This window comes from Glandiceps talaboti, chromosome 5 (assembly GCF_964340395.1).
Source record: "Glandiceps talaboti chromosome 5, keGlaTala1.1, whole genome shotgun sequence".
Taxonomy (NCBI): domain Eukaryota; kingdom Metazoa; phylum Hemichordata; class Enteropneusta; family Spengelidae; genus Glandiceps; species Glandiceps talaboti.
Window position 1 is genome coordinate 6,300,603 of NC_135553.1, and position 12,760 is coordinate 6,313,362.

The 12,760-nt window shown below is 34.7% G+C and overlaps 1 protein-coding gene across 1 annotated transcript in view; it reads left to right on the top strand.

Moving 5' to 3' along the window:
- LOC144435066 (aconitate hydratase, mitochondrial-like) overlaps positions 1–12,760 on the top strand; it is a 33,164-nt gene that overhangs the window by 13,824 nt on the left and 6,580 nt on the right. The window contains exons 5-14 of the mRNA XM_078123612.1: positions 482–562; positions 1,275–1,367; positions 4,175–4,333; positions 5,944–5,995; positions 8,375–8,473; positions 9,249–9,353; positions 10,578–10,669; positions 11,106–11,211; positions 11,788–11,881; positions 12,362–12,499. Coding sequence (XP_077979738.1) covers positions 482–562; positions 1,275–1,367; positions 4,175–4,333; positions 5,944–5,995; positions 8,375–8,473; positions 9,249–9,353; positions 10,578–10,669; positions 11,106–11,211; positions 11,788–11,881; positions 12,362–12,499 — 1,019 coding nt within the window. The remainder of the gene's footprint in view (positions 1–481; positions 563–1,274; positions 1,368–4,174; positions 4,334–5,943; positions 5,996–8,374; positions 8,474–9,248; positions 9,354–10,577; positions 10,670–11,105; positions 11,212–11,787; positions 11,882–12,361; positions 12,500–12,760) is intronic.

A 12,760-nucleotide genomic window follows, 5' to 3' on the forward strand; every position in this document is an offset into this window, starting at 1 on the left:
AATGTTGTCTGTATATATTGCTTGTCCAATTCGACTTACCACCGTGACATATTGATAGTGAAATCACTGCACTGCTTTTCATTGTATACTCCATCTCTTTCTTTCTTCTTACACTTTGAACCAATATTGATAATAAATCAAAATGTGAAATCTTGATTAGCAATACTGAAATGTGTACTTGATAGCTTTTGAAGTGGATATATGAAAATATTTGTTCTGATCATTTGTGATTTCATGCCTGGATTAATAATATGTGTGCCTACAAGAGGTGCGGTGCACACAGTGTGTGCTTAGAATTGATAATGGATATCAAGGACATTTCCTTCCTTTTCAATCTCAATTTTCTGCAAGTACTGGCATCCTGCTTAAAAAGGTCTGATACCATATTCTCACCTTGTTTTGGAGATGAGTCATTCTTTATTTAGTTTGAAACATGGTTTATGTGTGATTTTAGTACAAATGTTGGTGTGTTGAATTGTAGGTTGCTGTACCATCTACCATACATTGTGATCATCTCATAGAAGCACAGCAGGGTGGTGTTGAAGATTTGAAAAGAGCAAAGGTGAGTTTGAGAAAGCCATTCTTATAGCTTGAGAACTGAAATTGAATGTTAACTTTGATACCATACAAGTTACAGGAAGGACAATCCTTCCATAACTACATTAAAATGAAACTGTCATTGTTTGCATTCCTGTGAGATTTTGACTGAACAAGCAGATCACTACACAAGTAGCTAAATGAATCTCCTTCACAGTCCCTTGAATTGAACTGCATGAAAATATTCAGTGATGTTTAAATGTCATCAAAGATGCAGAATTGATTAGCTTTCAAGAGAACGCTATCATAAAAGGAAGATGAAAAATGTAAACTATGCAATATTCCAAAACTACATTTCAAACCGGAGCCCTGAATGTTATGCTGCTCACCTGGTTCTTGTTAGATGTGATTGTTTGTCTTTGAAAGTTTTTAGCAATGTGCAAATCACATATATTTATTCAATTACTTGACGCCAAGCAGGACAGGGGTTGTATGGACAAGGATTGAGCATTTATGTTGTACATACAATAACAAACTTTTTACATTTTGTAGCTTTTTGCAATGCATTGAGTTACAAATACAGACTTGTTTCACTAGAATTACTGAACACCAGTTACATGAAATTTCCTTTGGCACACTGCTTTGTCAAATGAAGTACCATTTATTCAATAACTGACAGATTCTAATTATGAAAGTACTCGCTCACAATTCAATTTGTTATGAATTCTTTCCTGTAGGATGTCAACAGTGAAGTGTACAATTTCCTAGCAACAGCAGGTGCAAAGTATGGGGTTGGATTCTGGAAGCCAGGTTCAGGAATTATTCATCAGGTAAGTAGGTGGTAGTGAAAGACTCCATCTGAAAATACACACATACTGAAAATGTTAGTGACAGACTGTATACACATACTGAACATGTGAGAGAAAAACCAGCTGAAGTAGAGCCTGGTGTAGGGTATATATCACTATGTATTATTCCCTAGTAGGTTTGTATTTGTATTGAATAGGTAAATGTACTGAAGATGTTGAAATCTACTGTAGCAGAGAATGCATAATCACTAGAACTCCTCTAGCATAGTGATTATACCATTGAGCAGACTGAAACTGTTAGAAAAACTCTACTATACCAGAGATTGTGTAATCCCCTCTAGCAGTGTAACTATAAACATTATCTTGGTGAATATACTGAACATGTTTGTGAAATCCTACTTTTAGCAAATATTGTATAATTGCTACTACAAATCTGTCATTGTCACGATAACATTGACTAGGTAAATATACTGAAAATATTAGAGAAAACCTACTTTGGCAGAGATTAAATGTCCGTAACTTCATCACCACTTCAAACATAGACTTTCTAATTCGCGATAATGGATATATGCATAAAGTACATACTTAATGTAGGTGAGTAATAACAATTCATGTACCAGGTGTTTATAATGTGTGTAATAGTTACCACTCTGGTTACAATATTGAATGATTTAATAATCTCTTTATAACCATGTTTACTGAATGTGGATCAAGGGATACTATGGTACTTTCAGTCATCAAATACTTCATGTTCAGTAAGTTCGCTGTGCACCCAAAACACAAGCCTTCAAAACTGCACTGAATGCTATCGATACTAGGGCCCCTTAGTACTTTGATGGTATTGCCCCACATGTGACCCTTGACTAACGCACGCGACAACCAGTATTGGTGCTTGTATGTCTACGATACAGATACAGATACAGATACAGATACAGATACAGATACAGATACAGATACAGTGGTAGAGTATTTGTCTTCTGAATAGACACAAAAAACAACAAGAACTGCTAATTAGTTAACACTGAGGCTGAAAATAGGTTTGGATAGTATAAAATATGATGATGTAAAATATGATGATGTAATATAAATTTGAAATATGAAGTAAGAAGGTAACATGGTCTCTAGTTCATCCACACTATTGATGGGGTTTTTTAAACTCCGTGAGTATAGTGTTGGGAGATCTAGTACAGACCTAGAATAATGCAGTACTAACTATAACCTAATAAGAAGACTAGAGAAGATAACAGGTGTTAGTACACTGCAGTTAACAGGTGTGGGTAACTCACAAGACTATTGATCACCCATGTATTATACTGCCAACAATTTACCTTCTAATGTAAATATATACCACATAAAGCCAAGTGGTTGATTTACTCTTTCCATATCTCATTTTGTTTCTTCCTGTAATGAAAATGTATTTTAGAGAAAACCTAGTTGAAATTTATAGTGAATGGCAAACTACGTAATGATGGTTTATACCCATGAAGTGTTTGCCAATGTAGCATGTATAAATGTAGGTTACTACAACATTTGAGATTGTGTGAATTATCATTTGCATCAAATACAAGTTTGCTATTTTCCTCTTCTTGCCATACATCCAAATTTTCTCCTTCTTGCCATTATGAGATGGATACTTTGTCAAGTAGACATCAGTATTATTATAAATGGGTCCCCTCACTTACTTAAATTGAAAATAAAAAACTTATCTGGGTTTAATTTAGAGAGTGCTTACAGTGTATGAACATAAAGAAATGAACTGAAATTTGAAAATACATACCATCTCTTTTAAACTATTTTCATATTTACCACTTAATGTACAGAATGTCCAAATTTCAGTGAAATAGACAGTCATGAAGATATTTTCCGATAACATTTACAAGTATTTGATTGTCATGAATACATTTTGTTGAAACATTGAATTCTCAGTGCCTGAAACAGAATATAACTGCCAAGGTGCATCATAAAAATAACGAACATTCAATTTCTTATAAGTGCATCTGAGAATAAGTTGACCTTGTTCTGTTTGATAATTGACCCCACTAGCATGAAATAAAATGCTATTGCAGGTACCGAGAATTATTGACTGCGCTTCCTTCAAATGAATAATCCTGAAGGTTACATATTAGACTATGGATGTGAAGCATGAAACAAATTGTTTACTCAGTGGAATGGATCATTCTCCTATCCATGTATAACTATACTACAACCACATCCGTCATGTGTGCCTGCAAATCTGTTTGAGTACTTGATTATAATGTTATTGCGTTTCCTGACAGATAGACTTGGAGTTTGCAAAGTGCATTTCTGAGTTTGTTAACAGCTAAGATAAAGTATTATAGTCATGCTACAACTGTTTTATGTTAAAGATTGCACTTCCAGGCCAGGGAAGTAGACATGAGTCATGGTATCATAGTAGTGTGATAACAAAAAAAAGTGTTATGAAGCGTAATATGTCACCTTGATTTCAGTAAGAATTTAGTATTACTCAGTATCACTAGATACTAGGTGGTTATCAAAAACTGTAACACGGGGAAATATGGAAATCTCGTGGAAATGTACTTTTAGTTACAATATCTAGCCAAGAACTACAGACAATTATATGAGAATTAAAATGTTAAACTTCAGGAATTGTCTTTACCATCAGATGGAAATATCTAGTACCAGCTTCACCCTACAGCTAGTGAGAGATGACACGTTTGCCAAACCATGACATAGTTACAGTTCTGATATGATGCTGATAGTTTCATGATGATATGCTCTTGTGTTTTCAGATTTTAAATCAGGTAAATTGGTATGTATTGATTCCAACCTTACATTTCCCTTTTCAGATTATTTTAGAGAATTATGCATTTCCCGGTGTAGTGTTAATTGGTACAGATAGTCACACCCCTAATGGTGGTGGTCTGGGAGGTTTGTGTATTGGTGTTGGTGGAGCTGATGCTGTAGATGTAATGGCAGATATCCCATGGGAATTGAAATGTCCAAGAGTAAGTAAAGAAATACCCTCCTTCTTGGCTGTATTAGTACTAGAAATAATGTTAATAGTAACTTGATAGATATGACTACCGTGATACACCTATCATGTAAAGTCTTGTGGGTTATCATTAACAGACAGTCGTGATACTTATAGGATAGGTTTAGTCTAAATCTTTTAATGGATTTTGGTTGTTTGCGTCTTCAGCATGGTTAGTTTTCTGTGTTGAAATCCGTAACCAGTCGTGCAATAAGGATTGCATCCAAACACTGTGTGCTTCAAAGATCACAAATTTCTTTGAATCATTCAGTGTACCCTTAAGACCACAACTGTAATTCTGTCAATCCATATATCCTTCTTACTCTGAATAACAATGCTTACACAGTGTGTATATTTCTTTCCTGACGGTATTGAAATATGTAAAATGCACTCAGACAAAGTCGTCACAAAGTGTAATTTCTGAGTTCTGTGCATAAATGTCAAGTTTGAAGGTAGGATTAACATTTTGGTGAGAAAAACAGTCGTCTGGCTGAGCTACAGAAAATGTTGGTCTTGCACAAAAGAATAAGTTATCCCATCTAATCCTTATGGCTTGACTGACAAGATAGCACTAATGCCAGAACCTGGGATTGATGCATGGGCCTTTAAGATAGTGCGGAAATGGGTATGATTATATTTATACAAAATCTGTAATCTGCTTTTGCAGGGAAAATGAAATTGAAGTAGAGTAGAAATTGGTTCTGGTAATAAGTGATGACGTAGCGCTTGTCTCAGACATATTCAGCGTAGTGATGCTAAGAACATGAAAGAACAGATTAGATTGCCGGTAGATATTGACTGCACTCTAATATTAACCAGTGAAGTACATACACTTACTGTGAATTAGTTTATACTCAGTGATAAAAGCTTTCAGAATCCACCTGTGTAATTCCAATGTATGGGAATATAAACATTTCTCTTTGAAATATTTCCCTTTTAAAGTAGTACAAAAACTTCAAAGAACAAACACGTACCATTTTCATCATGTTTTAAAAAAACATGGCTTATGCGATATATACTTAACGTTATACCCCAATGAATGCATGTATGTCAGATGGGATAATAATACTTGTGATGTAAGGGGACATGTCGCTGCTTCTCATCTTTGACTCAAAGTAACACTGGAGCCTTTGAGTTACTCTTTTTTTTCCCTAGCTGAATGAAGAAATTTATTGGGAAATATCACAATCAGACCATGTGTGATACCAGGATTTGTACAATACTTTAGTGATTACAATGTGACATTTTGAGGTGACAAATAACAAGCCGCGGGGAGGATCCTGTTTGTAACCTTTAAACATCTGGTGAAATCCATTATTTGTTACTATACTTTGTGAAATCTCACACCAAAACAATGTGTCATGATGTAAACCAGTCTAGGGGCGACTTTTCTTCTATCATTGTAGGTGATACAGCTGGCATTATTGTTAAAAATTGATGATAGTCATTATTTTGTAAGTGGCTTATCCTTTCAAAGTACATGATAGATTAGTTTTAGGTGACGGACTACATGATCAAGAGTTAATCTTATCAGATTTGTGTATTGAATCTTTACATTGTGTATTCCATGGCTTGTTTTTTTAGGTGATAGGAGTCAGACTGGAAGGTGCCTTGAAAGGATGGGCATCACCCAAAGGTAACCATGCTTATTTAGTACTTGCACAAACTTTAACCACATAGCAGGATTGTTAAAATCCTCTCTCTACCAGAGGTGTATTTCTTTGTACACAAAAAATAACAAGTTGGGAAAAACAGGATTACCCCAATGATGAAATTATAGCACTGTAGATCATTCAATTATTTTACACAAAGATTGTGTACATATTTTTCTTCTCAGATGGAATAAATTTCACTTCACTTCAATTCAATTCAATTCACCAAGAGGATATGCAAGTTATAAATCTTGTAGTAGTTGGGTATTGTGACAGCTGTTGAATCAATGAATGGATTTACACAGTAATAGGAAAAGTGTAATATTTGTAAACATAACCGTTATTTATCTGTGAACCCAACTGTTACATTTGTTTGTCAAACAAGTGATACTTTGTGTATGGATTATTGTGGAAACATAATTAGATAACCCAAACTTTTGGCCAAATTGATAGAAAATGTAGTGTTTTAAATCATTGTATCAGCTTTAATATATGATGACTTTTAGGTGAACAAGTGAAATGCTTAGTCAGCAATTTTTACTAGACATTCTCAATGTCTAAATGTGCATACTAAAAGCATTTGATAACATTGAAATATCTTGAATCATTCTTGAGGTAAGATGTAAGCAGAAAACAATCAAAGTTGTATTTTCTCCAGTTTTCACTTGTTTTGCCAATGTCATGTGACACTTTACATGAGTCCTCCTGTTTTCTTTAACTTTCTACAAATAGTCAAAGATGTGACTTCATTTCATTCAGTTATTTTGATTTATTTGTAAGGGGAACTTTGTGATGATCGATCAATTTTACAAATTCAGGGTTTTGAGATTTGTTGAGATTTAGCGTTTGATTAAAAACTCCTTATCTGGTTGTTTTCGTACCACCAATTTTCATATTTTCAAGATTTAAGTGAATGTAATGTAACCAGTATCATCGCAGGAGAAGAGCTAACTATAGGAATAGCCATGATACAGGACAGCGTTATTATGAACAATTGTAGTTTTCAGCAAACAACCCATATAAAGACTCAGTTGATGCTGGCTTTATACAGATCAATACTTGAAAATGTTAAAGCGCTAAAAATGCTCATCTAAATTGTTCAGTCAACTTGTTTTCTCTTTTAACTGGATTCTTCCATTGACTATAGCAACCATGCATTAAGTAGTTGCTATATATAGACATAACCCATATTCAGTGTTACCTTGAAAATTGTTAATTGAGAATGTCATATCTTTTAAACACAAAATGCCTCCAGGTACTGCATATTGAATAGCATTATAGCAATCAAAATGTAGGTGTCATTATGTTGCTAGGATTCAGTACTTTAGAGGCATATGATGGATGAAACTACAGCAATTATAATTTTAATACTAATGCTTAAATTTTTGAGATTTAGAAAATCTCTATTATGTCACAATCTTGTCATGTTAATGGTGTGTCTGTTAAAATAAAGAGATGTAGGTAGAAGAACACCACAACTGTAATTAGACTGGCATAGTTGAGGTATTTGTTTATTTAATATTTATGTATTTGTGATATATTTTATCTAGGAAATAAAAAAAGTGAAATCTCGCAAGACTGCAAAATCTTGCATGATTATGTAACACAGTTTTAACCAAAATGACGAGTTGTAGAGTCTGTAGGGATGTTCACAAAATAAATCATTCATGAGAAGTGGTTTGTTGTCAGCATAAAGAAGCATGTCTTATTACCTGTCACTTGATTAAAAAGGTGACCTCAATCAGGTCAACATATTGGAGGCGGCGTATACCAGTTCTTACATATCGATAAACTTTGTCACCCAGTCGTGTCGCAATGTCAAACTAAAATGTACTAAGGTGACAAAAATATCTTTACCAGAGAACTAACCTTTGATAGTTGTCTTCTGCACTGGCCAAATTTTACTAATTAAATTAAACTTATGGATGGCAAAATCAATGCTGTGTTTGTAATCTTTATTTAAATGCCAGATGTTAATGCTAAAATGTAAATTGCCACTGTAACTTGAGAGATGAAAGTTCACAATATCTTAAACTTGACCATCACCCTGATTAGTCTTTGTACCTACCTACCTGCCAAGCATTCACACAATTAGCATTATTATTGTGCCAATTCACCACATCAATTCATCCGTCCAGTTGTGATACTGGTTAAAACAATGTTACAAGAGTTTGCAGTATCATGAGATTTCAGTGTTTTATTTACAAATTGATAACATCACAAATAAATAAATAAACCCAATTACAACTTATACTATCATAATGTGGGTAGGAATTCATTTCAAATCAGTGTTTGCTTGTGTTTCTATTCTGATATTCTGTTCTCAGCTCTTTATAGACTTCAATGTTTGCTTGTGATTACAGATATCATTTTAAAATTAGCTGGTATCCTGACTGTCAAAGGTGGTACAGGTCATATTGTTGAATACTTTGGACCTGGTGTCGAGTCCATTTCATGTACAGGTAGGTCAAATGTCAAATGAATCACCTCTGAACTCTTTCACGTGTATAAATACTGATTTGTATTGGTCAATATAGCTATGCTTGATAACAACAATCACCAGAACACAAAAAACCTGTATGGTGTGTCTGATAGCCAAGCTCCTTAAAGCTAAAGTCAACGTGACATTTTGTCCTCTAATATCAAGCAGGATGCTTATTGAATAATTTAATAAATCACAAAATATTACAAATGATACATTGTGAATTTCAATAGAACTTACTGTTTAAATTCCTAGCTTCATAGATAAATTTACAGAAATGATAGAGTAATGTCTGTCATTGAATATATCTTCATAACATGTTTACGATTGTCGAGATGTAAGAAACTAAGAGATGTCTGTAGGTTGTGATATCCTAGGCAAACAAGTACAAACTGAAATCATATTTAGTATATACATCATAGATGTTATATGTTCCAGTGTCATTTTGTCTCATTAACTCATGAACAGCAAATTGTTGCCAAGGGTAACTGCTTACTTTATATACTAAAGATTTGTGATGACAGTGGGCAGTAATGGGGATAGTAATGATCCTGATAATGACATCAGAGCTATTAGTATTATAGACATGCTTTCCTGTCTGAAATGTCTGAAAATAGACATGTTTCCCAGCTAATTACAAATACGGTAATACTGAGCTACAATGACTAGAATATTGATTTAGAAGAGTGAAGTCGTCTACAACAACTAGTTGAAAAAGATTAAAACATGATTATATACTGTATGGTGTTATTCAGGAATGGCTACTATCTGTAACATGGGTGCTGAAGTAGGTGCTACAACATCTGTGTTTCCATACAACAGGCGTATGAGGGATTACCTCAAGGCAACAGATAGAGGAGGTGAGTGCTTTTTGCTGTCTCTGTCAAATTCGTAGAATCTCGCTAATGTTAGTCTAGTTCCTATACAATACCAGTTATGATTACTATGATCATCTCCACTCACTCTGTCTACTCAAAGTAGGACATTTTACCGTTTATCTGGTTATCTCCATGCTGGGCGAAGGGTAAATGATGAATGTCAGTAGTAATCCACCACAAATTGACAGACAGTTGTAACTGGTTTTAATACTTCTTTCAGACAATTACTCATTAATATTCAATCAGTACACAAATCACATGTGGACTCTATAACATCATCACTTTGTACGAAAACTTGGGGGGGGGTTAGCCTTTACATCACTTCCACCCAAGTTCTGATCGATATATGTTCTGTATTGATAAGTGAAAGTGAATGAAAAAAAATGCATTTTATGGTGTTTACTTTAACATCCAAGTTTTGATTAAGTGTAGTGAATTCACACAGTATACTTTCCTTTTAATAACCAGCAGTTGTAGAAATTGCACTGACAATGTACACACAGGATTTCACTTTGAATAGGTACACATTATTGACAACTCAGTTAAGATTCACACACTTCTGAAAGTCAATATGAACAGTCAGCTGACTGTCACTTTAAATGCTAGCAATGTTTGAATAAGGACAGCTGAACACAGTTTCACCAGGGTCTGTCTTGACTAGTGCATGTAGATTTATGAGATGAAAATAAAAGGCAATGATGGGTAGATGTAGTGTTTCCTGGTATCAAGTGTGGTAATTCTTGGTAAGAAGTGAACAGACCTTGTTATTTTGATAATCCTACAAATATTTTAATGTCAGACTGAAACAAACACAGATTGCTGATGGTGTGTTTTATGGCATATTGTTTCTTTTTATGTGTCCAAATATTAATGTCAACATTAATGAGCAGTAAAATGTGGCCAATTTAGATTAGATATCGGTGTGTGTGTGTGTGTGTGTGTGTGTGTGTGTGTGTGTGTGTGTGTGTGTGTGTGTGTGTGTGTGTGTATGTGTGTGTGTGTGTGTGTGTGTGTGTAATTCACACTTGAAATGCATTTGTATGATTGCCATCTCCTAAGTATAGTATAACAGTATGTCATTATCATCCCCCCCCCCCACCACCACCACCACCACCACCAAAAAAAAAATTAATATACCATATAGAATATGATAAATTGATTGTGTCTGACAGTGTTTAAGTTAATGTTTTGTACAATGTTTTGTAGGTATTGCTGAGTTGGCTGATAAACACCAAGCCATGTTTGGTGCTGATCCAGAATGTGAATATGATGAAATGGTAGAGATTGATTTGAATGAGGTAAGTTTATACTATACAGCAAACAGATGATGTTAGAAGTTTTGTTACTGAGATAGAACAATACAATGGAAAGCATCCTTGACAAAAAAGTTGAAATGTTAGATTCTTGTCAAAATGTTATCTTTTGTCGTAATGATTATTTAGGGTTACAAAAAACAAGAATTATTTTATCAGACAATCTAGGTTTAGTCACAATAGAAATTGATTTGTTATAAATCACTTACTACTGTCATTACAGTATCTCATTTACAGTCAGGGGAAGGTATTTAAGATTCAGTTCGTGGTCTTGTTTGGGTTATCAGTTGTCATGCAAAAATAAATCTCAATTTAGTTACAAGGCACAAATGATGATAAGTAGTTATCCAATGATTCATGGGTTTCCTTTGATTGACTGACTGACTGACTGACTAACTTGTATTGGTAATCTTACCTACAGCTTGAACCCCATGTCAATGGACCATTTACTCCAGATCTTGCCAGTCCAATCTCCAAACTCGGAGATAATGCCAAGAAGAATGGATGGCCACTGGATATCAAAGTTGGTGAGTTATTACCTTCATATAACTTTCCCAGTGTAGTCGTATTCGATTACTTTTAAATTGTAATCATTCAACTCTTCATCAACAGACATTTTTTCAGATTTGTTAATACTATTACAGACAAAAATAACTGATAGTAAAACGTAAAAGTAGCGTAGATGCTATCTGCAATTTCGAATCTCTTCTCATATCTAGCTGAACATGGTTACGAGAAATTCAAGTAAAGCCACCCACACAATGTCATCATGTCTTTGTTAATCAATCACAGAATTCTGCCCATCCTGAATTCATTGTTTGTTGGGGCAGTTAGATAATGTCCAAATATATGGTAACGGTACATTTGTCAGATCAGGATACTAATTATGCATTGTTTACGTCATTTTAACAGTTGAAGTTTACTGATTTGCATGAGCAACTTTTTGTTCCTGATTTCTGATTCAGCTCAGCAGGATGAAGAGAATTCTTGAGATTCAAAGCCATGGATAGCTTCTAGACTATATTTTGAGTATTTTGCAATCTGCTCCTATTATGTATCTCTGTGATTCATTCATGACGTATCTGTGTTTCATAAATTTGTAGGTTTGATTGGAAGTTGTACAAACAGTAGTTATGAAGATATGAGTAGATCAGCTAGTGTAGCCCAGCAAGCCTTAGATCATGGCATCAAAGCACGGTAAGTTACACACACAAAAACAGGCGTGTGTGTGTGCGTGTGTGTGTGTGTCTGGGTGGGTGTCTGGGTGGGTGTGGGTGGGTGTGCACATGCACACACACAAACCCCTCACACACACACACACACACACACACACACACACACACACACACACACACACACACACACACACACACACACAATCATTGCAAATTTGGCAGATATGTCATGAGCTGATCAGCCAATGCAGCTGTAAACCCACAGGGTGGTATCATGACATTATGTAATGTAAATTTACCTTTAATTTTAACCGCAGCAATCTAGTACAAAGTACCTTCCAAGGTGACATTCATCCAGGAATACCTGTGTACATCAATATACATGTATTTATCACTATTGGTAGCTGTGATATGTAAAGTTGGCAGTTAATGGAAGAAGTGGTATATCTACTGTAATGGAACTGATGAAAGGTGTTAACTCTTTGTCTTCTCGTACCCACAGGTCATTATTTACAGTCACACCAGGCTCTGAACAGATTCGTGCTACCATTGAGAGAGATGGTCAAGCAGAAGCTCTTCGTAACTTTGGTGCTACAGTACTTGCTAATGCATGTGGTCCATGCATTGGTCAATGGAATAGGTATGCTTGATTTTCAGTTTTCAAGTGAAAAACAGACCTCAGTTTCTACAATACAAATGCCATAGAATTTGAATATCACTAAACCATGGGAAAGATATCATGAATGAAGAAAAAAAAATGTCATTGACCTTTGATTGTTATTTCTTTTTTAGATTTTCATCATAATGATGTTCATTTTCAACTTGCTGTACAACTATAGAAATATCACAAAGAGAGAAAAGAATAGTGTGATAATATAAACATTATGAAGTGTGGCCTTCC